At 40.9% G+C, this 27,817-nt stretch overlaps 1 protein-coding gene and 1 long non-coding RNA gene across 2 annotated transcripts in view; one reads left to right on the forward strand and one right to left on the reverse strand.

Annotated features, from left to right (window-relative positions):
• ACYP2 (acylphosphatase 2) overlaps positions 1-18,646 on the reverse strand; it is a 33,175-nt gene extending 14,529 nt beyond the window's left edge. The window contains exons 1-3 of the mRNA XM_042021067.1: positions 18,475-18,646; positions 17,915-17,931; positions 16,335-16,444 (exon numbers count right to left, since the gene is read on the reverse strand). Of these exons, the coding sequence (XP_041877001.1) occupies positions 16,335-16,444; positions 17,915-17,931; positions 18,475-18,544 (197 nt within the window). The 5' untranslated portion in view covers positions 18,545-18,646. The remainder of the gene's footprint in view (positions 1-16,334; positions 16,445-17,914; positions 17,932-18,474) is intronic.
• Positions 18,557-27,133, forward strand: LOC121661179. Its single transcript, XR_006014857.1, has 5 exons — positions 18,557-18,638; positions 18,964-19,072; positions 19,639-19,717; positions 24,905-25,015; positions 26,214-27,133. It is a non-coding gene; the product is annotated as an uncharacterized LOC121661179 (long non-coding RNA).
• Positions 27,134-27,817: the final 684 nt, after the last annotated feature.

The raw sequence follows: 27,817 nt of genomic DNA on the forward strand, positions 1-27,817 counted from the left end.
TTTTTTGTAAAGCAAATTATTCTTCATTAATTATTACTTTATATACATTCACCACTTTTAGCAGCTGTTTCACACAAATTTGTGTCTCTTGAACTGATGTGCAGCCCTATGAAATAACACAAAATAAATGAGGCATAACTACGAAGGTCACCTTCTCCCATATACCTTTCAGGAACCTGCAGCCAAAAACCCAGGACTTCAGTAAACCCTTCAAAAATCCCAAATCAGGAACTTTTCATTTTCCAGAAGTTCAAGAGCATTTTGAGCTACCAAGTGGGACTGGGCACCAAGAAGCCTTTTAATATTTTAGAGTCAAAAAACCTCCCAATAATTAACAAGTTAAAGTTGATTGAGTCAAGGAAATTCAGGCCTGTCTCACTCTTCATCAGCAATTAACTTCATAATAAAGAAGCACAAATTTTTCAAGTCTGCATATTTAAAATTCTTATATAACTTTCTTTTAACAAGCCACGATGCTCTGTCTGGCTTCTCTGTTTTACTGCCAATATTGAATATATTCTTTCCCTTTTAAAACTGATTTCTAAATAATAAAGTTCTCCAAACAACTAAAAGTTCCAGACACCGTGGTTCTTCAATGATGTTTGGAATTTTTAACCTATTAAAGAAAATCCTGGGAAATTGTATTAATAGGGTAGTGATATACACTCCAAAAATTTTAAAAAAACTATAGGATTAGAGCATAACACAAGACATCACCTTGGTTCATCTTCCACAAATACAAATTAAAACATGCTTTAAACACTGCTTGACTAGAAAAAAAAAGCTTTTATACTCCGGGGCTTCTCAGAAGAGATTACAAAGGAAGAGGGAAGAGGTTAAATTAATATATAACTCTTTTCCTCATTAAAAAGTAATTAATAATTATTAGTTGCTCTGTGACAAGAAACTTCCACTTAACTCACTGAATTCTGCATTCCTAGCAGGAATTAGTTCCATTTACTCCTAAACAGCTCCTTGGAGCACTGGCAAGGTGGGAAATGCTTTTGTAAACTCAAAAATCTCATTTCAATCAAACCTGCAAGAATGGTATTTGAAAAGAGGAAAAGATTAAGAAATAAAAACTGGAACAAGCTTCTCTACATTGGCTAGAAATTTATTTTCCATTAAAACTGTCAACCAGCTTTACCAAAATAAATGATTTTAATTACACTTGACAATCCCCAAACTGCTGTATTACTTGCAAAAAAGTCCTGTTCAACTTCAGCCACCAAAAGAAAAATCGATATTTCAACTCATCCCTTTTCTCCTGGCATTGATTCCCCTGCAAAGCAGATGGAAACCAGCATTTTAGTAGGGGAGTTGCTGAGAGAAATATCTAGAAGGCATAAAATAGTAACTTCCACATATGCAAGTAGATTGACATCTAGTGTAAAAACACTGAACTACAAAGCCTATTCTACAGATCAACAAGGATTAATTTAAAGTATTTTTTTAAATGACAAGAGAATCAAATCCTCCAAATACAAGCACCTTAAATAATTATTTTTTTTTAAAATAGCTACAGAGCCAAAACTCTGTACTCATACCAGTGACTGAGGAAATGCAGCTTCCAGCAGAGGAGAAATGAGATGTCAGCAGTGAATTAGAACAGCAAATAAGAAAATATCAGAAATAAAACATGGCAGGAAGGACAGGGAAGAGGAACACAGGCCAGACAGCTGGTCAATGAGAAGCCTATTCCAGTTCTGGATAAGGTGAAGTAGAAGAGCTAGAGACAAAGGAAGAGGGTCAATCCCAGGGCCATTCTTGCATGCTTTAATTTTAGAATTGTAACCAAAAGATCTTGGATACTCCCATTCCTGTGTTGTAGGCCCAGAGACTGATGAGGAGAGGTGTAAATAATCTCTAATCAACTGTGTTCTTTAGCATAATGAATAGGGAAAGAAAGTTTATATGTTGTAGAAAAGACAAAGTCTTTTCTAAAGGCTTTTCAAAGTCATTCCACTGAAGATTGACCCCTTGTACCAGCATCATTATCCCAGAATTTAGCTTATTAAATATGTTTGGGCAAAGATGTTTCCATTCCTTTCAAAGGAATACATTTCAAAGTAATCTCAAGAGTTTGTCACCTTTTTACTCTTCCCAGTATTGGTGGTACTGGCACAGACTTTAGACCTCACCAAATTTTCCTGGCTGTTTCAGCCCAGTTTTCACATTCCTGCCTGTAGTAATTTCACAAAAGCAATGTCTAAAAAGTAGTATCTTAAAAGCTGAGAGAAGAGCATCCAAACAATTCCTGACTCATTCCCAACTCACTTTCCATAACAATATTAGAACATCTGTCTGAAACCCAGTGATTCATTGTGTCCTGATACCCTATTGCCCTGAGTGATGGTGAATGCCAAAATTAATTTTTTTTTTAAAGTAAATACAATTCCTCAGCTTGCCATTGACCCAATGTGTTAATCATTACACAACTGACAGTTTGTGCTGTTGTAGATACAGCCCAAGGGTTGTTTTGACTCAGGAAAACTCAGGACTCCAGGGAACCTCTGCACAATGAGTCAGAAGTGAGCCATGACTTTGGGATAAGCTCTAGAAATGGTAAATACAGCTGGAAAAATGAAACAAGGGCTGCTCCCAGGGCCATTCTTGCAAGGGCACAGGAGTGAGGACCACTCTGAACCAAACTTTCCTGACAGTAATGGCACTGTACACGCCAAGTCACCCAGAAAATGGTTCCTTGGCACCACTTAAAGCCTACAGAGTTCTAAAGTGAAAGCTAAGGAGAATTGGCTCAATCCCCAAGACCCTGCCAAACTCAAATGCATCCAGTTCTGTTTCTCAATCTAAGGATTTTCAGAAACTGCAAACAGGCAGAACCCAAGGAAAAAAAAAATCCAAATGTTGTCCATTTTTTGTTTTGGGCTTGAAACCAAACAACAAAATTAACTGGAGAAATGCCCAATACAGCTCTGTGACCACCCCCAAGTAACTACTGCAGAAACACACTGAAAACAAGGGAAAGTTACATGGGTTTGGAACAAAATGCTTGTTTTGTTTTCCTTGAGTGTCTGAACTACTTTTTACATCCCTACCTGCTAAGATACAAAACCTCCACAGTCCAGAGACAGACTGCAGGGAATGATCCATCACTGATTCAGGATCTGCTTTTCCTCATTTGTCGTGAGTATCACACTGGCTCTGATAAAAAAAAAAAAGACTTAAATATGTCATGGCCTTACTTGAACATAATGGATTTCTTTATATTTACTATTTTTTAATTAGGAGAACTAGACACCAGAGAGGCAAAGTGTGCAAGGAACCTGAACAGAGTAAGAAATAGCTGGAAGTTATTCATAATACTCTTACTATCTCCTTTTCACTAAGGATTAGTGATAATCCTTCATGCTCAGATTTATTAATCAACTGCCAAAAAGTCATGAGACCAGTTGAAATCTGAGATCATTAAACCAAAATTCAGATGTTTGCCTGCCTTTGGGTTTTGGCATTATCTCAACAGTGCAATATGGGTGGCTACAAACCTTTATTTAAAACAGAATTTCAATTCCTATACAGTAGTCTTATACCAAGCACTGGGGCCTTGAGAAAAAAAACATCAAGTACTGTCACAAATGTTTAATTAGCAATGCAGTCAATCAAGATGCTATCACTGAGTCATTAGTGAATTAAATATCAGTGTGCCTGAAAACAGATTTAAAAACCACATTCTCTATAATTAGCTAAAACTAACCTCCCTTTCTAGACTTTTTTTATTCAGCATCTAAAACACACCAGAAGTTATTTGCTAGAACAATAGCCCTCTTGGCATAATTTCTTAGGTTAAAAATTAAATTCTTTTCGGAGAAAGGTGTTTAACTTTTCTTAAAATATACCTTTTCATCAAGACCCATATGCCTTGAAAAACCCCTTCCTGAGGCCTTCTTTATTTTTTATTTATCACTAGACAGATTAAATATCATCAAGGCAGAATTTCTTTGTCATCCAGTCACTCTGCTACACTACAGCAGTATAAAATAACCAAAACTTCAACTTAAATTGCCACCAGAGGATCTTGCTTCCTGTCAAGCTGGAACAGAGCCAGGACAAAAGTGCTCCTGGATTTCAGTGTCTGCTGGCCTCAAAACAGCTGTTCTTCCCTCTCTTGCAGAGGGACAGAATCTCCAACAAAAATAGAAGTACCTGGTTGTCCAGCCCATCTTACTCTCTGCTTTTTGAGCTGGTTACAGAACCAGAACTAATGTTTTCTTTTAAGCCAGCATTTAGAGTACTTCACCTTTTTCCTACCTCTTCAGCAAATCCCAGGATCATTGTATAAAAGCCATACAGAGGATACTCTGCTCTTGCCTAGACAGGGGTGGGGGGGGAATGTAGGACAGCCCTTCCCTTTTGTTCTCCTGTATTTAGATGTGACCTTGAGATGGATTCCAAAAGCCACTGGCACATTCCCCTGCTGATCCACTCTAAGAGCAGGGAAGCAGGCTGAGAACAGGGTTACCAACCACAGAGCTCCAAACAAGCAGCATCAACACTCCCTGGAAATGGACTCTGTGTTCCACCCACAGCCTGTGGCACCTCTGTGTCCCTTTCATCACCAACCTCCACTGGAAGATTTGCCCAATCTTGTGACCAGCTCAACGTGCCCATTCTGTATTTTGAGAGTGTGGATGAGAGAACTTATTCCTACCTAAAGACAGCTGTTTAAAATTAACACTTGCTACATACCAGGTATAACTTCATTGACATCAACACATTGACAGGACTACAGACTCTGTCCTTTCCCACTTTGTCCTCTGAGGTTCTCTCTAACAACAGCCACAATAAGCAGCTGCCTGCCAGGAAAACCACCATGCAAACAAACACCTGTCTGCCCTGGACACCGCCCCACATAACCCAAGGGGCTGCACAGTCCCTGCCTTCAGTGCTCTGGCACATCCATTCCTGCTATTCACTGGAAACACTGGGATAGGCAGCACAGATCACCTGGCCCAGAACAACAAATATTCTATTTCTGTCCAGTCCCCCACATCTCAAAGCACACTCTGATTTAAACAGGCCAGAGGAGCAAGGGAGGTGTTTCCCATAACAATCCAGGGAGACATGCACAGGCACAATTCCACTGAAGGCACCTGGGCTCTGCACTCAGCCATCCATCTCAAGGTGAAGGTCATCCCTCTGGAAAGCCACATCAGCTGGAAAAACACTTAGAGCATTTCAGGAAGTACTATTTTCTAACCCCATGGTAACACAGACCTCTTTTAGGCCTTTCTATACAAGTCACATTCCCAGTGACTTGATCCCCTTGGGAGAAGACAAATTTCCATGCAGGACTCCAGCTAAAGCCATTAAGTTCATTTTTTTATCTCCATTTGGGTGGATAATTAGGAAGAGGAGAGCTAATAATACAGAGTGGTTTCCTTAGGGCAAAGGCATTGGGCAAGCCTCCAGCAGGAAGGATTTTTAGCACAGGTCCCAGCACCATCCCAGAGTTTCAGCATCCCCTCCCACATCAATCCCACATGGCCAGGGGACATTTTAACTCCCAGGCACCCCCCCCACCACCACACTGCTTCATGCTTGAGCCCCATGTGCTTCAGTCTTGGCTTCAAACTCCCAGGTCTCCAGCAGGCATGGCTTGCATGTCTGACAACTACAAAACTCAAGATGATTTTTAACTCTATTAAATAACACCAAGCAAAATACTTAGCATTTCTCAGAACATGCAACTCAGTAAATACTGAGGTTGTCAGCCTTCCACATGCTCCTATTATTCCCAACCAGAAACATCCCATTTGATATTAGCTAAAATACTAAACCAGACACCAAGTTGAATAAATTTTTGTTAGCCTGAATAACTGTGACTAAACTCAGGCAAAAGAGCAGCTTTCAAAGATGAGAATAATACATAGCTCTAATAAAATACTGCAGGTCTGGGGTTTTTTGAATGTTCATCTCTGGATCTATGAGCCCTCCAAAATCTGCTGTAAGTCAGAGAGCATGGGAGAGAAATCCTGCTGCTGTTCTGGTCCTACACCAAGCCCCTCTAAAAGGATAATGAAGACAGCATCACATTTCAGAAGAGATTTCCTGGATGCCTGCTGAGCTGACCTTGTTTACAAGTACTCACAAACAATTAATTGCTCATATGTTCCACTCCACAGTGCATTTTCTGCCCATACTATCCATATGGACATGAGCCAGAACAAAAATTTCTATGTAATTATCCAATTAATTATTATTAATGCTAGCATTTAACAACAACAACAAAACAGCTGGCATACATAACAATTGCTTCACTTCTGGTGTGTGAGAAGTACAAAGGGCATGCTTGTATTTTATAGCTACTAACAAGGAAAGTTGAACAGTTTTGAACTACAGGACCAGAAGAGCAAAGAATAGAGTGGTGAAAGGAACAGGGAACAACTTGAATCCAGAGTCAGCATTTCTGAATTTCTGAGCAATTGAGCCAATCAGCTCCTCTCAGTACTAATTTACAAATGGAAACCTACAGCACATTCTCATTCTCTGGCTCTAGTCCTTAGTTTTACTATCTGTTTTTTGGTAGCAGGAATTTCATGTTGATAAAGCAGAATGAGGTCCTGACTGACTCCAGCCTATCAGGTTTTTTTTTCTTTGTACTCTTGAACATTTTGCAATTAGAAAGATGGATTTCTTCTGGACCTGGCAGAAAGCAACAGCTCCAGCTGGGCCAGAGGAATCAGCTGATACAATAATGCAGCTGTAGGGCTTGAAGCAGTCCAAAAGCAGTTACTGGAAACTAGATAAGAGCATAATACACCCTGAAATTCTGGGCAGTGCTTCACTGACATTCGTTAACCAATGCACAGAGCCCCAGCAATTTACAGGGAGAAACTCTGTTCAAAGGATTAGCATAGGACCAAATATCAACACACCCACAACTCCCTCTAAGCTCCATCACAAATTTGCCATAAGAGACTGTACTGATTCTGCTCTGTGACCCAGTTCCTCCATGTGCAGCAAGGGAATAATCTGTGTGTAACACTCACCAAAATTATCCCCAATTTTAATTCACATTTGAACTAGGAATTTAAAAAACAAATGTTTACCAAATTTTGCCTATGCCCTCATTCCAAATTTAGGTACTCCCTTCACAGCTCTCAATTTCAGCTCCACTACAATGGCAAAAAGCAATTATGAACTCTGGTTTTGGAAGTTGCACTGCACTGCTGATGATTTAGGACATCACAGACTGCAGTAAGAGCATCAATGCCCCCAGGCTGGGTAACAGCAGGTCCTGACAGCTGAACTTGACACAAAACTGCTCCTGTGTTGAGTGAGCTGAACAAGACAAACCTGGAAAACACAGAAATCCATTAGATCTTGACCACATCCCAGCCAGGGCTTTTTAAAATACACAGACACAAGGAGTGATGTTTGTGATGAACAGCAAAGGTGTTTTCCCATTGCTGAGGTGGAGTGACACTGCTCAAGCAGCTTTCCAGCCAAGCAGGGAGCAGCTCAGGCAATAGAAATCTGCAGCAGCACAATTCCATCTGTGTACGCACTCCCAACCATGGGTAGGTTACAGGTGTTACTCCTTGGAAAACTGATTTGCTGGAGGTTGAACAGATTCATCTCCAAAAGGAACTGAATTTGCAGTTTGCTGGGAGTATTCATTCCAACAAAGTGGAGCCCTGCAGCTCCTTATCAGCCAAAGAAGACTTCAGTTTCCAGGGTCTAGCTCCTGGATCCATAGCCTGGAAGAGCAGGGCAGGTCAGGGAGATCTCACACTGGCAGCAGGCAGCTGCTTTTCTCCACCCCTCCTAGAATACCCACCCAGACCTTCACCTTTTCCTAAACTCTTGAAAGCCTCCCCTGCAAACCACCAGCCATCTAAAATTAAAGATTATTTTAACCCTATCCAGACCTACAGGGAGGTAGAGCTGTGCTGCCTGAAAAGTTTCTAGCACAGACCTTAAAATCTAATTTCAAGGAAGGGTTTTTATTATACAGTGAGCAGAGACAGAGGCTCAGGATCAGCACTTACAGAGTGTAACAGGATTCCAAGTGAGCTCCTACATGATACACCAGACTTGTTCAGATCCAGAAATATAGTGAATGAAACGTCATTATACAATCACTGTGGGATTTGCAAACTGGAATAGACTGGGGGGTTGCTCCAGATGGTTTGTTTTGTAGAACATTAAAATTCTACAGTTCTAGAGAGTCAAAAAGGAAAGGAAAACTCCTTGCCCAGGATCCTCTCCCACCAGAATGTCCATTGGGAGTTCAAGCGGAGTTCAAGCAAACTTTGCCCAAACTGAGTGTCAGCTGCCCAATTTTAAATTGAGCATTAATTAAATTTAATGCCTGTTGGATTTTTGTTCTTAAGTTAAAAACTCTGCCTTTCCCCGCCCCATGAAGTTCTGAACACTTTCCAGACTGATTTTCTTTGTTCCTTTGGCAGCAGGAAGAGCCCAGAGCATCACAAGAGCAGAGCACAAATGTGAACACCAGCGGAAAGCATTGAAGGTACACAAGCAGAGCATTCATTATAGATGAGCCCAGCCAGCTGTTTCACCCCAGCTATGGAAAAAGCATCTCCAAGAAAACCAGCTTTGAAAAGAAAGCTTCTAATCCAGTCACAGAGTGACTACAGTAAATCAGCTGGAGAGCAAAAGACTGGCAGACCAAACCCAGGGACTTCTCCAAGTGATTCTCTCTAGAGAGACTTCAGGATTCCCCTTCGGAAGAGCCACATAAAGACAAAGATACCAAAAGTAATATTAACTCTGCACAATAGCTGGTGACATCTAGCACAGCTCAAGGGAAACATCTCAGGGCACCACCTTAAGCAAATAAACATCGTATTTCCCTGGAGAGACATACCAGGGAGAGGAGGGAGGGGCTGGGGAAAAAGAAGGCAAAATTGAGTTACATGATGAAGTTAACCTCTGAAGTTAGCATCTGAAGTAACTTTGATTTTTCTGCTGTTGGCAAGTGGTGTATCTCATGTACAGAAGTGTGAAACATACTCCTTTTTGATAAAAATATGGTAAATAAACTAAACACAGCTTGCCAATGAACCAAACCAGAACTACAGTAATTCAGGGAATAAAACAAAACAGCAACATCAATAGGCTTCAGAGCTCCTTCCCCATAAAAGCTGGAAGTAGCTTCATCTCCCTTTCTGGTTAACATGGCATAAGGAATAGAGATTTGGCTTCCAGTCCCAGATTCACCTGGCTAAGGAAGGGCTGAAATCCCAGAAAAGAGGCTTTTCACCACCACAGCATTGATAACATCAGTAGCAGCAAGATCCATGATTTGTTCATAATTACACCAGTAAATTCACATCTAAATCCACCCACTCAGCACAGGGCTCCCAGTTAAGTCTGCCAAACACTGTCCATTTGGGATACACCTTGGTATTCCTGTGGGAGAGCTCCTGCTGTACACAAATGTGATGTAAAACACCTGGAAAAAACATTCCCTCCTAATTTCCCACCAGGAGCAGCTTCACCTAAATGTCTGCCCAGTTGTGACACCCCTTTTGGAGACAGTAGAAGCATCCTCAGATCTTCTCACCCTCCCATTAGCAACTCTAATATTAGTTTAATGTTGCTTTCTCCTATGGATTACAAACAAATCTCCACTTCAACTCTTCATCCCTCCTAAGACAGAAAAATGGTCATAACAGGCCTGTTCCCTGCTCAGTAATTTTCAAATATCAGCACACCAAAAGGAAAGCAAAAAAATTGCAGTCCAGAAGTTGTTCTTGAAGAGTCACATGAGTTGGTTTGTATTTTCAGAACTTGTTTGAACTATCACATCCAGAATAGGTTTCGAGGAAGCCTACACTTAATACATGCTTTTATTGACAATTACCAGTTTGTTGCCAAAGGTCTATTTTTGACTGTGTGCACAGTTACCCACCCTGATAACCTAAATAACAGCCATATAAAAATCCTAGTTTAAGCTGAATTTTACTCAATAGTGTCTCTCCAAGTGTTGTGATGGAGCACTAAGGACATGTAAAACACTTTATTCAGCACAAAAAGCCAAATTAATGGCTTTGAACTGCACTACATCTGACTGCATCAGCAATAACAGAGCACCTTCATTTTAGAAATATCAAAGCATTACATGTGGCCCAAATAATACCAGCATTAAAGAATGCATAAATACTCAAATGAACAAAAAGCTCCCAGTAGAAATCATGCATTACATTGGAAATTCTATTTTGAAATCAGTCTTCCCCAAAGCTCAACCATTCCTTCATAGAACATAGGTATTGTGGTTCAGTTAAGATTAATCTAGAGTCAAAACAAGTTTGACTTCCCAGTGTGGAAGAAAGGCACGTGACTCCTAATTATGCAATAAAATGCCTAAATTGAATGTTCAAACAGCTCAACTTGCCTGTGTTTACAGTACAATCCAACACAACCTTGCAATCCTTCCTAACTGTGCAGCAGGGATGTTGGAATTGAGTGTTCCCACAGATACCCAGCAGTGAAGCCAATAAAAGTCTGGAATTCTGTAGCAAACTCAGCCTTGGTTACTAACACTGCTAAAGGACTTGGGAGCATTAAAGCAACATCCATCAAGAGACAAGAAAAAAGTAAAGCATCTCACCCAACATCACAAAGAGTTTTCCAAGACACTACATACACTAACACTGCTTATTCCAGAGCCAAAATCCCAGAAACTCAAACCTGTTTCAAGGACTATAATCTGGTAAATGCTTTATAAACAAAAACACTTCAGTGATAAGAAATGGAAGCAGATACTTGATAAAGAATTCCAATTGCACAGAGCTACTATTAAAAAAAAATCCACAAGGTCATGCAAGGCAGTTATTTTTATACTCCAGCAGAAGAAACAGGGGTGTGGAAAACATTTTTTGCATTATTCTATATCCAGAAAGACCTAAGCACAGCTAAAAGCTTTTGTGGTTTAAGGCATTGCAGGGAACAGGCACATCCAGCACAGTGGAAAGCAGAGGAGCCGTGCCAGGAGGCCACTGCTATTTCTGGCTGTCACTGGTGGGTTGGGTGACCTTCAGGGCACAGGGACGCCTCTTCCCTCAGCCCCTGTGGGCATACAGGGAAAAGTGCCTTTTCCTGGGCCCCAGAGGGACAAAGGACAGGGGAATTCCCTCGGGACACTGCACAAGATGAGCCACTGGGCCTCTGGTTTTGTGCTGGAACCATGCACAGCTCTCTTTCAGCTAAACAGCTCACTCACATTATTCAGTCACCAAAAACTCCACGTTCTGACCCACTCCTTGGCTTTCAAGCAAAGTACAGTTGCTACAACAAATTGATTCGTTCATTTGTCTAATTTTACATGGCTAAAAAACCCAAAGAACAAAATTTACTCCCATTTTTCCCAGGCCATCATCAGTAACAGTTCAGTAAATTTCATTTACACAACCAATAACTACAGTAATTCACAATTTAGATTGTCAATTTTAAGCAATAAACAATTATAGAGAAGAAATTAATACCTCTAACATTCAGTATGAAAAGAGAATCACATTTACCATTTTATTACTCAAAAATTATCGCTTAATTCAGTTTTCCAGTATACATATACTGGAAAGGTATAGTCTTACCTTTAAACAAAAAATATAATCAAACCTCAAAAATCTAATCTTGTTATATTTGGAGCCACACTGAATTATAAAATTCCCATCATCTGCTATTGATTCACAGAAACACTGTAAATCACCTTCAGCAGTGATTAATGTAAAAACTGTTCTTCGTTGCCATCATAAATGAGAACAAATCTAACACCTTTCACTGGTTTGCATTTTAACAAAGTTAAAAAAAATATTAAAGAATGTGATTTTCATTTCCCTCTGCCCTTTTCTCCAAAATCTGTCACTGTCAGCTTCCCAGCAACAGCACATCCCAGGAATATTTCAGCCATACTACTGTGGCACATCTCTGCCCCACTGACAAGATCATGTGCAAATCAATGTTAAGGATTCTTCTCCTAAACAACACTTCCAGTTTGAGCAAAAAACTTTTAAAAATCTTTTTTAAATGGAGAAAAATCTCAAAACATTGACTAAAATCTGTTCATTTTATAACTACCTATCAATTGGGTATTAAAATCTAGAATTTTTTCCACAGGTATTTTTTAGTAGCATTTAGTTCTATTTAAGGGCTACTCTCTCCAAACAATTAGAAATTATAGAGAAAAAATATTTATTCAATGTCAATTGGTACAGACATGAATCTTGGGTACACCTCATTACTGAAACAATGACAAATATGATATTAACTAATACAGAGTTTCCTTTTCCTCTTCTACATTGCAAAAATCTGGACTTTTCTATGCATTTATACACTAAAGTAATTTAAGTCTTGTGCCACTTAAATCTTAATTAATATTAATTCTTCTTAACTGACATTGATAATAAAAATTACAGCATTCAAATGAAATTAGCATTAATTTCCTAATTAAAACCCATTTCCAAGACAAGCCATCTATATTTAGAATCCTGCCTTTCTCCAGAGACAGGAAGAACACACGCTGTGCTGTTACACACTTGTCCCTCAAAAATGTCCTAAGATTTCACATTTTCAAGTGTCAGCCTGATTTGAAACCTTGGATTTTTGGAGCAAGTTCTAAATTTGGCACTCTACAAAGACTCTTATCTTCCTTTTTTAATTGATAACTAAGGAATTTGTCATCAAAGTTCAAAAAATTCCCCCAGGAAAGCAACTTCCAGCCTGTCAATGCAGGTTGCTGTGGCAACAACCACCATGACAACGCAGGCTCCAACATTATTTAATGGGTAAAGTGGAAAAAACAGCACAAGACACTATAATGAAAAACCCTGTGCTGTGAGTTGTCCTGGGAAAAAAAAATTAAATAAAACAAAGGACTGTACTCCTCTACCCCATTTTTTTATCAGCAGCTCATACCTGGGCTGGCAAAAAACCACCTCCACTTTTATATAAAACCTTATTATGTTACAGAAATGGTGCAGCTCTGCTTCTCTTGTGACAAGTAAAACACTCTAAAAATGAGCTTTTTTTTCCTACAGATAAGAGGTGTGATCAGTGTGGAGCAGAAGCAGCAAAGGGAACAGGAACATAAAATACAGTGAGGAAAAAGATGGATTCTACCATAACAAACTAAAAATAGATTCCCTGCAAACAGAGCATGGATCATTTAGGATCTTCAGAACTAACAGCTCCATCTAGAGTTAAAAACCAAGGGATATTAAAGCAAGCTGGCAGGTAAAATGTTCTTCAGATTTCTTAAAAACACCCTCTAAAACATTCTCCAAGGTCTCCCAGTTTCAAAATTGGCTTTAAAATATTTTAGGTTCTCAGGGATCTTACATAAGTTTTTCTCATTAAAACCAAACTGAAGGCAAATTTGAAAGGAAAATATCCAAAATCCAAGTGTGCTCATCCATCCTTTGGGCTTCTTGCATCTCAGTGACATTCCCACTGCAATCTGAGGCTTGGGGAGGTTGGTACATTTTGCCAGTTTTCCGTGGGATCAGGATTTTAGCACCACAGAATGTCAGTCAAGGAATCAGCCTCCCAGCACTTCCAAAGAAATTCATACCCATGTTCAGCACTAAATGAATGGTCCAGTCAGGGATACAACTTCCTGCACATGCAGCACTTCCCAGGTCCCAGTTGTTCACACTTATTTAAAATTTAACACTGATTTCTGCAGAGCCAGGATGCCCCTGCTCAGCTGTTTGCTCCAGAGCAAACTATTTTGCACTACTTCTTTCAAAGTAATTTATCATGATCACATTTTATGTCTGCTAGGCCTCTTGCTCCTCCTAAGTTATACTCTACCTTGCAACCTGCACAAAAAAATAAAATATAAAGCCATTGCTTCTTGATCTTGAGCCTGCACTGGGTACATTGTGGCTGTGCCTCACAATACAATTAGTGATGCAAAAATAGAATAAAAAGGGGCAGAAAATGGGGAGCTGCTGGAAAACCATTGGGTTAGATGTCTGCTGCATTCCTGCTCCAGAACAAAGGCAGGCTTTGTTAGTCACTCCATGCTTCTGGCAACATTGGAGAGCCTCATGGGCTTTTTCCCACATTTTTTACACTTCCCCTATCTTTATCATCCTCTCAATCCCTTAGTCATCTCTTTCTCCCTCTTATAATGCTTTGTCTATTTACCTGTAGAACCTCTGTACTTTCCAATGGCATCCCTACTCTTTTTAGTCCATGCGCTGTGCTCAATTCTATTTAGCATCATAAATTGATAAATATTGTTTAGGACAGACCAAAACACCTTTACTACTTCCCCCTAAAATACATTAACATTAAAAACCCAGAACCAACAAAACAACTATCAAATTTGATTACCATCACCATGTGATTTTTAAGAGTGCTGCACCTGTGAAAAATCAGGCTGGTCCATGCTTCATGTTTAATTTAAAAGCTGGAGCAAGTGTGAAAATATTGCTCTAAATGACACTGCACAAACTGTTCTGGAAAGATTCCTGCAGGGGAACAAACATCAGCAGGAACCTTTCTTGAAATATCTGACTATTGATTGACTCACTTGTTTCTCTGCAAAGTGTTTGGTTTCCTTGAACATGGAGGAGCTCCAAATTTTTAACAAGTGTCATCACAGTGTCTTTAAGTCCTGAAAATCTTAAACGCAAACCAGAACCTGCACAAGCAGATGGTGATGGAATTTCTTCCTGATGATTTATCACATTTGGAGTACAAATTACGTTTAGGGTTCTTGGTTTGTATTAACTTTCCACAGCAGAAGCAAGCCCCATTTTGCTGTTTTGTTTTTTAACTATAGCATTTTAAAAAACATTTAAATCTGAGAACAGAGTATTATGAAATTATAGCATTACAAAAAATGCTGAGAAAACCTTTCAGAACCTCAAAACCATTTTGATCTGTTATTCACTAGTACCAGCAGAGAGAAATAAGGGTCTTTCAAAGGAGCAGCTCAGACACGAGAGTTCACTTTTCACAGGCAGCTTTACCAAGTTAATGCCAAAAATAAACTCATTACCTTTTCCATATATTAGAGTGCACAGTGGGAGCAAGGAAAAGTCTTTCTACTTCAGAATTTTACTCCAGGACCCCAAATTTAATAATCCATGCTTCAAAAACCACACTTTGACTTCAGCATTGCTGCATTATTCCCACGTCAGAGGAACACATTGATTTCCAACATGAAATACAGAAGCAGCAACTAGAAGCAACTTTTTATTTGCTCTGGATGCATATTTTTAAACAAAAAAGCAGGACAATAAATAGAAAACAAATCCTGGATTCTCACAAGGTCAATTTCTGTTCCAAGTTAAATAAAAATATGGCACCAGCACAGAAATTCACAAAACACAGAGAGATCAGGATATTAACAAAATTCTTTGAGAAACTAAGTGTAAACTTGACATAAGAAAAAGCATGATATTTCTGTGGCTTTATAAATGTTTTGCAGCCCAAGATAAGCAACCTCGTGTTAAGCACAAACCCAAGGAAAATGACTGGAAATCATTTAAAACTCTTGACTAGAAAGTGCAACACTTTTCTGTGCACAAATCCAACTTCTCTTCATCCAAGTTCAGTATTGAAGCAATTCCTGTATGGGAGAGTGTTGGCAGAACATGCACTGCTAATTTCCCATCTGGAAAAGGAAAGTTCTGCCCTCACTCATTCTTTGTTGAGAGAACAAACCCCTGAAGGATTTTTTAAAGTTCCCAACAATCTCCCTGTATACCCTCGCAAAAAAAATGATAGTTGGAAGCAATTCACTGGGGCTTTGTGTTTTCTCCAGGCATCATTTCCTCAGTGATAGCTTTAAGCTGGAAACTGGCAATTTCATAATGAAAATTATCACCCATTCTTTAAAAGACACCAAAATACTTCAAAACTCATTTCCAAAGGCAGAGACTGCAGGCCTTGGTCAAAATGTGTATTTATGTATTATGGTTTTTTTTAAATCAGGGAAAAAAATTAATATTTAAACACAGTTTCCTTTAAATTGTTTTAAGCACAGACTGAGAAAGCATCTCAAGAAGTTCTTCAATTTTTTTTAAACAAGAAAAGTTTTGATTAATTAAAAAACAGATCTTTAATCACATGAATAAAGGCTTTCTTTTCATTTCACAAGAACTGGGGATGTTAAGGAAATTCATTAAACTGTGTGGGATTAGAAACGAAAACACAGTATTTTCTAAAGCTTAAAGACTACTATACAGCTTGAAGAATGCACCTCCTTACCTCCACACTGAATGAAAACACTGTTACATTACTGAAACATGGATCTACTTGTCACTTTGTATTAAAAACACTTTTGCAAATTAATGACAGTAAGAAAAAAAAAAGACCACAAAAATACTTACATTTTATTCACTTTCTCTTCTGGGCCCTGAACTTGGCCTGTCACAGTTCCTTGGCTGGTATTTTTAACCCAGCCAACCACTCCTAATTTCTTGGCTTCCTGTTCTGTGTACTGATTTGGGAAATGAGAGAGGACAATCAGTGCCAGCACAGACACCACCAACAGAACACTCAACCCCCCAATTGTATTTGCATAGTTGTAAGAGCTACATCTGAAAAATAAAAATCCATGGGTGATACTCATCTTCAGGCACTCAGATGTTCCCGGCAGCTCTGCAGTTGCAAAAGGCACGGCCCATTTCCCAAAAAGAACAAGATTTCGATCACAAAGGACTCCACTTATCCCACACCATTCCCTTCTACCTACTTTATTCCTTTCCATAGCTCCTATCACTGCTTATTTGACCTTTCAGCCACCACAGTTTACAAACTCATTAAGTCTGCTATGTGTACAAGCTTCCCAGTTCCTTTCCTCCAGCTCCTTTTCAAGTCCTTTCCACCTGACTTTCACCCTTTAAATTCTACCTCCAGCTACTGCATTTCTACTGACAAACAGCAGCAAAGGTCATAATCTAATTACTAGGAAAAAAAACCCCAAGCATATTTTTGCAATACCAAAAAGTTATGATTTCCCAGCAACTCATTTGTGATGAAATTCACAAAGAGCAAGAGCCAAACTTCAGGTCTATATGAGCCCATTCCAAAAGACAAAACATGTTTTGGGGTGATTTAGCCAATGAAAAAGTGGTGCTAACTATGAAGAGTGTTTTCCAAGGTGATTATGAGCAGCTTCTCCAAACTAATTTGGCCAAAGGCACAGGAATGCAGCTACAAACCTTTTACTCAGTACTGCAGAGCAGCTCAGGACTGGCACTGAGGTGTGTGTTCATGGGGCTCCAGGTCAGCTCAAAATAAGGCACAGCAAGCCTGGACTTACCCTTTCTTCCTGATAGAATAACTCAATTCAAGGCAAACTCTACTGCAGTCCTCTATTCATTTCCACTTGGCACTATTTCACAATATATATATAAACTATACATAAAAGCTTTCTGATTTAATATTAAGCATGGGCCCCTATTTTGAGACAAAACCAGCGTTCTTACTTTAATTGTGTCCTCTTGTTTCATGGGTTTCTGTGGAATGCAAAGCCACCTGCTGCACGTTCAGAGCTGCTGGAGTCACTTGCTCAGGGTATGAGCCACAGAGTGCTTAATCGCAGCACATTTTTTCCACTCTAGCCTTCCTTAAATACAGGTACTACGTTGCCATTTAAAAAATTAAACTGAAACACCTTGTTTCAGATTTAACCTTTCTAAAGATTAAGGTGTTACCACATTCTTGTAGCTGTTATATCACAAGTAATCCAAACCACAATCTACACAAGCAACACATTAGTTAGTAAGCTTTTAAAAACTCATTTTAATATAAAACCGGTTTAAATCTACTCACAGTACTTAACCATCCAACCAAGCACTCAAAGTTCAGGCTGGATATATTTACACTCCACAGACCTGCCGCTGTATTTTTAGCACTGGAAATATTATACCATCAAGTATAGCTAGTAAACCCAGCATTGCCTTACCATCCTGAAACAAACACCTAAAAAAAGAAAGAAAAAAAGGAAATCAAAATAGCGTGTGAGCATATCACCTGCAGGAATTTCAGTCAATATAAAGGGGCAATAGTGTGCATACAAGTCACCCGTGGCGCTTTATTATGGAAACTTCAGGGACATTAACATTAGGGGAACTGAACAGAACTTGAGTTTGAGCCTTCCCTTCGTCACATGATTATTATCACTTACGTATTTAAGTGTTAATTAAAACGCTGCAGTGTCTGAATGGGAAGGACGGGAAGGGCATTCCCACATACCCGCGCTGACAGAAGCCACAAGCGCAAGTGCGAGGAATAGGAACTACTCTGGACAGAGCAGCCTGTGCTCCCAAGGGAGCCGAGCCTTAAGGCGGGGGAATATTTACAACAATCTAAAACAAAACCAAAAAAACTTTCCCGACCCGCTGGGAACGCGGCAGCGGCTCCCGCCTCCCCTCAGGCCGCTCCCACCCCGCGCACGCGCGGTGCCACCGCCGCCGCCTCAGCGCGGCGCCCCTCGCCCTGCAAGCGCCGTCAGCCCGCCATTACCTTGCACCCGCCCGAACACTTCGTAATCCACGGATTTGAGCGCGCCGGAGGCCTTGGCCAGGGTGGACATGGCAGCGGCGGAGGAAGAGCCGCTGTTTGCGGCCGCCGGTGCTCCGCGGGCCAGCGGCGCCCGGACGGGAGCGCGAGAGGCTCAAGCTTACCGCGTAAGCGGCCGCCTCACGTGGGGACGGGGCGGGCTACGGCACCCCGGGCAGAGCCCTGAGGGGAAGGGGAGAAGACCTGCGTGTGAGGGAAGAACACCCGATAGCGGCGGCCGGAAACATTGCTCCTCCTGTGAGGGGAAACACACCTGACAGCGAGGGGAGACACAGCTCTTCCCGTAAGGGAAAAACATCGCTTCTCCTGTGAGGGGAGAGCGCCCGACCCCGAGGGCGGGAAACCGCTCCCGCCGTGAGGGACGCGGCCCCGCATCCCTGAGGGGTGGTCCTACGGAGCCCTCATAAGGTGTCATTCCCACATCAATTTCAGGTTAGAAATACGTTGAGAGAACAATGTCTGAACGGGATCGTCTCCTCCTCCAGGGCTGATGCTGCCACATACACACCTGGAGTCCCCACCTCAAGCATCCAGGGCACAGGTGAGCAGCATTAGCTTTTCCCAGGCCTTTACAGGAATCATTGAGAACAAAGTGTGATCCATACGTTGCCGAACTGAGGTAATTTTCCCTGATAAGGTGGGAAATTACATAGTTGAAAACTAAAACATAGGGAAAAAAAACCCCACATTCATCTCAGCAATCCTTCCCTGAACTGAGGCTGAGTTACCAACTTACCTCACATCTCCACTTAACTTAAAAGTTCACCCAGAGTTTTAACAGCCTCTTTCCCCTGTACTGGGGCAAATGCCAAACTCCTCAGCTGGAGGAGCAGACCCCAGAGAAAGAAAGATCATCACATGCAAACTGTTCACCCAACTTTCAGTGGTATCTATTAGTGTTAGCAAACCTTTCTAAAGCTGTCATAACATAATTTCTTTTGTCTACATGCTACATATACAAAAACAAGTCAAAGACTGATTATTTAGTAGGTCGAGTCTCCAAGAACACACCACTAAGGTTTTTCTCTGGTGTGTTCTATGTCTGCTTGAACTTTAACTCTCCCCCCTTTATTTGCTTTTTTTTGTAAAAAAACCCCAACTTTTCAGGCAGAATTCTACATTAGAAACAGCATTTATCCAACCTTCAAGATGAACTCTGACTGCTCTCACTCACCAACAGATAAAGGTAAGATAACAGCAACTTCACAATAAAAGCCAAAATAGTTTTATGTATGCTCTCCATTAAGCAGTTTCCACCCATGTGCAAGTTTGTGTTCTACAGTAATACAGCATAACCTGAGTTGTCCACAGGTTTGGATCTTAACACTAGAGGGAGGTTCAAAATAAAGTCCTAGAAAAATAATGAAATCACTTTTCCAAGACACACCAGTTAACTAGAGAAACAACCACTCAATTCAGAACAAAACACAGATATTCACATAGAAAAAAAAAAAACTTCCAGTATGACAGGGAATAGAAACACAAAGGACAAAACATCATATGCTTTAACTACATAACACATTAAATCAAACCTTTGACTTTCACAGAGATCATACATTTTTCTAATGTGGAATCAGCACCATTTTGTTTTGAAAAAAAGAGGAGGAGAATACAGAAAATCTTTTGTAATTTGCTGCCATCTGGCAGCAGTGAAAAGCAAGACCACTAAAAAATAGATTTACAGTAGCAGTTTATTACACTAAAAAGCCACAGAAGCCTTGAAAGCAGAGCTTATCCTGGTGCTGATGACACTTTGCTATCTGCTGACTCCAGCACTGGCAACAATGACACTTACTATCACTACAGTCTTTGATATTTCATTTATTTATCATAATATTTTGCCAGTCTTTCCTTAGACAAGTCCAACTTTCTCATTTCATGACAAGTAGCAGAGAACTCCAGAAGATGATAACTGTGAACCATTTAATATTTTGCTGCCTAAACAACCAAAATTAGAAACCAAAGGTTACTCAAACACAGTAATTAGCAAGAGAGCTTTAGCACACAATACTAAGAAATGCAGGCAGCCTGCATGGAGTTCTGAATTGCCCTTCCACTTCCAGCTGTTTATTCCAGGATGGTGGCATTGGCCTAAGGAGAACCAGTTGGCTGCACTTCCTAAAGCTACAGCCAGTTGTAAAAATAACAATAACACAATTCAGCACCAGGCCCTCTGCCCCACCTCTGGGCATAAAGCCTTTAAAAACTCCCAGTATTCACTCCAAGCACAGTAAATCTTTCCAACAACACTGGGTTTTAGCTATGGCATGAAAAAGGCATAGTAAAATTATTATTACTGGAAAACACCACAACCCAACAATAACACCCTTACAGCCAAACACCAGGGAACCACACAAATGTGGCTTTGCAAAGAGCAGCCTTGGCACATCAGTGACAACAATCCTCCAGTACCTGGGCAGGTAGAGCCAGGGCTCCCAGCAGAGCCCCTCCAGGAACAGTAGGCTGGGCCCACAGCTACCACACAGAAGCAAAACCAAGACTGAACACACCCACAATTTAAGGGCAAGAGCTCTGCTCAGCCCTCAGCTTAAGTAGAGCTCCTGCACCAAAGAGCGGAGGGGGCGTGGGTGGGTCCCAGGTGAAGCTGGTTGGGAGCATCAGAGCTATGGCCACTATCAATAAAAAGCAATTTGATTAAGGAATGTCAGTTACTAAGCTTTTGGGTTGGTCATTTGAAAGATGTAGGTTCCTTATGTATGCTGTTTGTTCATGTCTGGCACAGAATAGTTGGAAAACCATTCAAACCTTTCTTTGTTTCTTTCATCACCCACTGCTCCCACTTTCTCTCTGTGTGGCTGTCACCTCACACCACCGCACACACTTGATGTTTCCCACTCCCAAAAGGACTGCCTTTGGCATTCACATGGATACCCCATCAGGCTCATAACCTCCCACCTTGCTGTCTTGATTCATCCTTCACCTTGTAACTACGCTGCTATTTTTCTGCACCATTCTTAGCTAACCTGGCTCCTCCTCAAACCTGCTGCGATTGCATTTCCCTCTACTGCTACCTTTTATCATAAGAACTTCTTGATGTATCTTTAGCTGTGCAGCTCTGTTTGTCTGAACCAAACTGTAGACCTTATTCACTTCCAAACAGTCCCCAGATGATTTTGATGAGTGTTTCCAAAGGACCCCAAGGCCTCCAGCTAAAAGAAGTTACTGCTTCTGTTGCCAGGTTATTGCTGTTACGTAGGGAGCATGGAATATCAGGGAAGAAGTTTGGAAGCCATGCAAGCTTAGTTTGACCTTTCCAGCATTTTTTCCTTATTTTCTGTAAAGTGTAATGCACATCAGATTTTATTTTCCTCTCCTTTAAAATAATGTGCTGCCCTTCCTTTCTGTTTTCTTCATCAAGTGAAATTATAAATTTCTTCCCTTTTTCAGTAGCTTTCCTCTTTTGCTCATTACTATGTAATGTTTTCTTCTCCTAAATTGCATTTACCCTTCATTTCTGAATGAAAATTAATGGGTTTGCTACCTCTACTTCAAAGCTGTACAAGCTTCTTCAGGGTCTTTTTTGCAGTCCTTATTTACATAATATCTAAATATACTGAAACCTTTTGTAGGTCTTAATCTCCCAGTTTTTCCTCTTTCTTGGCTATCAGGAACTTTCTTCTTTTTAGCACTACAGATTATATTTGGAAGCCTGAAGGGGAAAACAGGCACAAAGGGGGGGATTCTTCGAGAGCTTTATTCTGGTGGTTGAGTGATTAATGACTTTATAGATGAATCCGCAGTGTGCCCATAGCACAGGGAGGTGACCTGGTGATAACACTTGTCTGCTGATCCATTTATACTCCAGGATCCAAATCCAGGGACATGGTCCGTGTGGGAAGAATCCTCCACCTGTGCAGCAGCCCCTGAGCAAGGGGAGTGTTGTGCAGGGTACGAGTCACGCCCACACAGATCAGATTTCAGGAGTGCAGCCAAACTTTGTGTGGATGGGACCTAAATTTGTCCCTCGTGCTCCAGAATCCCGGACTGCTTACATAAGGTAACACAAGTGACAGATACAAAATTGTGAGGATGTTATTCTCCTCTGGCTAGACTATATTGTGTAGATTTGGTGTTATTTTGGGAGGGGTTTTTTTGTGTTACATCCTGATTCTGTAGGGCATGAAGACCCCTAAACTGTTTCTCTGAAAGGACCTTTTATTTTTTAAGTTAGGCAAAAAGCCTCTAAACCTCCACCAGTAAAACCACATGAAAACAAAGTTCATTTTTTTTTCAGTCCAAATTAAGCCTTTGAAAGTTTTTCACTGATATATAAAGAAAAGAAAGAATCTTCAGGTAAATCATTCCTAGCTGGTAGTGATGAAACTTTAATCTGAAATCAGAATAAGGAACTAAACCACTGAGTAAATATAAATACTTGCTATGAGGAAATCAGCCCTGGAAACTTGCATCATCACTGCAAAGTTATTTTAAACCACAAAGTGTTGGGAATTAAAACATGAGCATATGAACTGATGTGTCCTATGGCAAAAAAAAATCCCATCTCAAACAAAAATGTTTAACGGATAAAGTTAAACTATTCAGTACCAAAGCACAGGAACCAGGTGGAATTTGGGGTTAAGTCTGACAGTCCTCTGCTGGTATGAAGGGTCAAGTCAGTCTTGGCTTGATGACTAAATCCAAACACAAACCCACCTACTATAGTGCCTACATTTAAATGGTTTTGATAGGAAAGCAGATTGATCCAGCATTTGATTTATGAAATATCCATTCACAGGAAACTCATTAACATTTGAGGAAAACATTTGAGATTCTGCTGTTATGTTTCCTTTGCTCCACGTGCTGAGGAGGAGGATCTGTGGTCATTTAAGGCAGTAAATTTTTTATTCCCATTGAAACATAGGAAATTTAAGCATCACCCTTCCCACGGCCGCCAGAACAATGCTGTCAAATCTGGAGAGGATTCAGGGCTCTACAAAAGATCTAAGAACACACAGAAGAGTGTGGGTTGCTAAAGGAATGGTTTCTCAGGGAGGTGGGTTGACAGCATTACATTTTGCAGCTCTGTGAAACTATTTGATTCATTCTCCTTAACTGCATTCTCAAAAGCAACAAAGAGAAAATAGTGAGTATTTCAGAATCTTGACCTGTATTAGTGCAGCCTGTGCCATCAGGGAAAGTCTCACCGAGTTGATTACTGCTTCACTACTTGGAACTGGGCAACTTCAGGATTTCATTCTCCAATTTTGAACCGTGGCCAGCTCTTTCCGAAAGTATGATTCAAAGACATTAACTTGTGACAAATTTGGTGAAAATGAGCATCTGGGTGAAGAAAGATGCTCTCTTGTCTTTGAAAGGAGGAATGCTGTCAGACCCGAATTTTCATCCATTTTTATATTACCTTATGGCATCTTCCCCATCCAACCTAGCAAAAACTTCAGTGGTTCTGATAAAACAAGAAGAATCCGCATGATTTTTGTAGACCACACAGGTCTACATAACCATGGATGGCAAAGAGGCCTTGTTATTTTTCACACAGAAAAACTCAGGGCACTAAAAAAATTCTCAGATAAAAAGTTAATGACAATCAAAAGGGAATAACTTCTCACACTGTGCATGAATCAGAAATTACGGCTGAGGAACATGATGCCAGAACAGAATGAGCTTAAAAAGCAGATGAAGGAGGGGATGAAAAACCCATTTAGGACTACTAAACTATTAGAATGAAATAGCCTGTGACTCAGGATGTCTGCCTGTGAACTAAGAAAATGGAGAGCATGCAGGGGGGAAGTAAGGTTGTAGCACGCCCAGTTCTTAATCTTTAGTTCTGAGTTTTAGTCTTGTCACAGGAAAATGTTCTTGCACAATTCCACAGCAAAAACTGAGGCCAGTCTGAAAGAAGCTGAAGGCTTTCTTGGAAAAAATAAACGCTTGCAGGGGCTACAGAGAGAAAAAGGCACAGAGCCTGGGAATGTAGTCAGAAAGTAAGACTACCTAAGTGAATATCTAGCTTCAAGAAAAATCAGTGAGGGCACCTGAAGGAGATACTCAACAAAGTAGCTCTGATGGTACCAGCTGCTCCCTGAAAAGCCTCTGGAGAGCTGATGGATGCCATCCTTGCTCTGTGCAGCGCAGGATCAGGTCAGGTGCCCTGGGCAGGGCTGGCTAGGGCTGCACTCATGGTGCTGCAGATGCTGTGATGCAGAGGGGCTGTGCACATCCAGCTGTTGGCTGCTCTGAACTTGGTAACAACTCTGGCACCCCTGACACCACCCTAAATTCCCTCTGCTCCCAACTTCCCATCTCAAAACTCCCTGCTTTTCAGAGGTGCTAATTTGCTGGGGATATTTGGGGATAACCAGAGTGATTCTGGTCCAGTTTCTTCTAATTTCAGAGCCCGTCAAGCCTCCTGCTAATACCACTCCAGATGCTGATGGCTCTATCTTTCCCAGGCGAAGGGGGCTGGAATCTCCAAGGACAACCATTTTTCCAGCCATGCCTTTGGGTAAGCAGATTAATTCAGAGGATGGCTAGAGGATTTGAGCAGGCATTTTGCAAAGCCAAGAAAGCATGAATCAAGTTCTGTATCCATCCATTGCAAGGCTACTGAAAAAGAAAACACGTGTGGGTTGTAGATAGTGGTATCACAGCCACAGTGAACGCCCACCAGATTGTCCTGCAGAGCCCTCTCTGGAGATTACAAGCTGTCTTTCCTGCTCTTTTTGTTCAAGGCAGATTCTGTTTCTCACTTGAGTTTTCTAAACATCCTGAGCTCTTTCACCCAGGTCTCAGTGCTTTGCCCAGCAGAAGGGGCAAATCCAGGGCTGCTGGATTTGTACTAAGCAAGGCTGTTTTCCACTGGGCTTGGCCTCGAAGTAACAACACACAAATGTGGCAAAAGCAACTTTTCCCTTTCCCTGGGATATCCCTGAATTTACAGGCCTACTGTGCTCTTTAGTTGGAACATTCCTTCTGTCCTAAACAGCCTTTCTGACAGTTTTATTTCCAAGGCTGTAAGGAAGTATTAATTTACAGTCATTGTTTCACCTTGAACTCTTCTAAATGGGATACCTGGGACAATAATAAACCAATTTACAATTCCTTGGATCCTGGTGTTAGTCAGCAGGCCCAGCACTGCCATAATCATGCCCCTGGCATAATTACACTTATTATCCCCACGTTACCAAGGCATAGACATAAACAACATGCCAGGTTAGACCAAATGAACACCAGAGAGCTCCAGGTTTGTTCCATGTGATCCTCCCAAAGGTTTCTTAATCTGCTGGGTGTCTCCCTAACACCCCGTGAGAGAAGCTGCTGCTTTAGAAAGGTACAAAAAAAGTCTCCTGTGCAGATTCCATGTACAAAACCACGCAGCCAGGAGCAAAGGAAAGCTAATTCTTTAGCAGAAGAGAAAGGATTGGTTGCTTAAGGGAATATTTAAGTGAGCTTGCTTCTCCTCCAGAATTCATAAATATTTAAATACTGCTGATTCACATGTCCAAACACTGAACATACAATCCACCCACAGAATTAAAGCCTGAACAACCACTTGAGCTATGGCCATGATAAACACAATTATTTGTGCTGAATGCTGCTTGAAACAAGGCTGAAAATCTGAGCAATGATTTTTTGCTATTTGCTTTGTCCTTGATTGGGAAAAACAGACCTTATATATGGTTTTTTATTTTCTTTTTAAATAGACATTGCCAGTTTTTCAGCTTGACAAGGAACAGACAAACCAGAGAACTGCAGATGAAGCTGCAACAGATGCATTTGCCACTTAAAGACAATTAATATGATCAGCTACCCAGGCACTTGGGGTAAGGTGTGTCACAATCCTCTCTGGCAAACACAGGGCCGCTGCCCAAGTCCATAATGAGCAGTTTCTGTGTCAGTGACTGCAGGCTGCCAAGGGACTGTGTTTCTTTGATTTCCTAGAACAGCAGAATCCCTAGGAGTGACCTTTGCAAGTTCACTGTCATCACATGCTCCTCTGGGGCTGGTTTCTGTTTGGCACGAGACTGAGACAGAAAAGTCCATCTCAATGGCTCAAGAGGAACAGAAAAAAACCCTAATGTGTCTTTCCCCAAAGTTGGCTGCATTTCTGTCATGTCCAAGGAATTATTATTTATTTCAAATAGCTGTGAGTAATTTGGAAAGAACCTCTTACAAAGAGGCTCAAGTCTATTGCTTTTGCTCCCCGCCGGCACAATAGTTTCCAGGGATATCTTTGGGAGTTTCAGACATGTACAGGAAACAGCCTGTCAGAGGCAGAATCTCTGCTGTGGATTTGGGGCAATTATGCTTTCCAAATCTTAGGCAATAAGGGACCAAAAGAGAACAAATCCAGAGAGTGGAGAGGAAAAACCACTTTTGCTATAAATTAATTTATTTCACCAAGGAGAATTGAGGTTCTTGTACAAACAAAGACTGTCCATTGTAAGCACAGTAACACATTAAGTTCAGTTGGAAAAGAGCGGAGGCCAAACAATATCTTGTGAATGGATATAATTGAGGATGGATTTAACTCTCATAAACAGAACCACTGGGAATGTAAAGTGAAGGATAATGCTGCACATATTTGGTCAGCTTTGTCTATGTAGTAAAGATTTACAAATTATGAAGGTGCCCATAATAGCATTTTAACCCCTTCACAAGGTCCTCTTATTTCTGCTCAAGGAATGTTCCACTTACATTAGAACACACAGATCCAAACAGGCATTGCAGAAAAAGAACAATATTCAGCGTATGTGCTGTAGGTGACACTGAACCCGCCTCCCCATCCAACTTGAAACATATCATGGAGTATTTAGACAGCCTTATTTTAGGGACCTAAAATTAGTTCCTCTGAATCACACTTTAGAAGAACCTATTTTTGTCCCATACTACACAGGAAACTTAAGTTCTTCATTCAGATGCTGTAATTACTCTTGCCCTCATCCCCCAAATAGACAAATTCCCTGTAAAATAGAAGTTTATGTGACAGGGATGTTTCCCAGTTGCCTCTTGGCACCTTTCAGTGCCAGCTTTGGATGACCGACCTGTTTAGAAACATGGGGCTGAGGGAAAGTCTGAGGAGCCTCATAAAAAAGCAGGCTATTCCTCTTTATTTCTGTAGTGGGGCTTTGTGAGATATGGGGCTCATAGACCTGGACAGGTATGATACAGGTAATATGAAGCTCCTGTTGGATTGGCTATCCTTTTCCAAACTGTACAATCATAGAATCATAGAATGGTTTGGGTTGGAGGGGACGTTAAAGCTCATTCTTGTACCCACTGCCATGGGCAGGGGCACCTTCCACTA

This window comes from Corvus kubaryi, unplaced genomic scaffold (genome assembly GCF_017639235.1).
Source record: "Corvus kubaryi isolate FWS band 111438036 unplaced genomic scaffold, C.kubaryi_AGA036_p1.0 37103, whole genome shotgun sequence".
Lineage (NCBI taxonomy): Eukaryota > Metazoa > Chordata > Aves > Passeriformes > Corvidae > Corvus > Corvus kubaryi.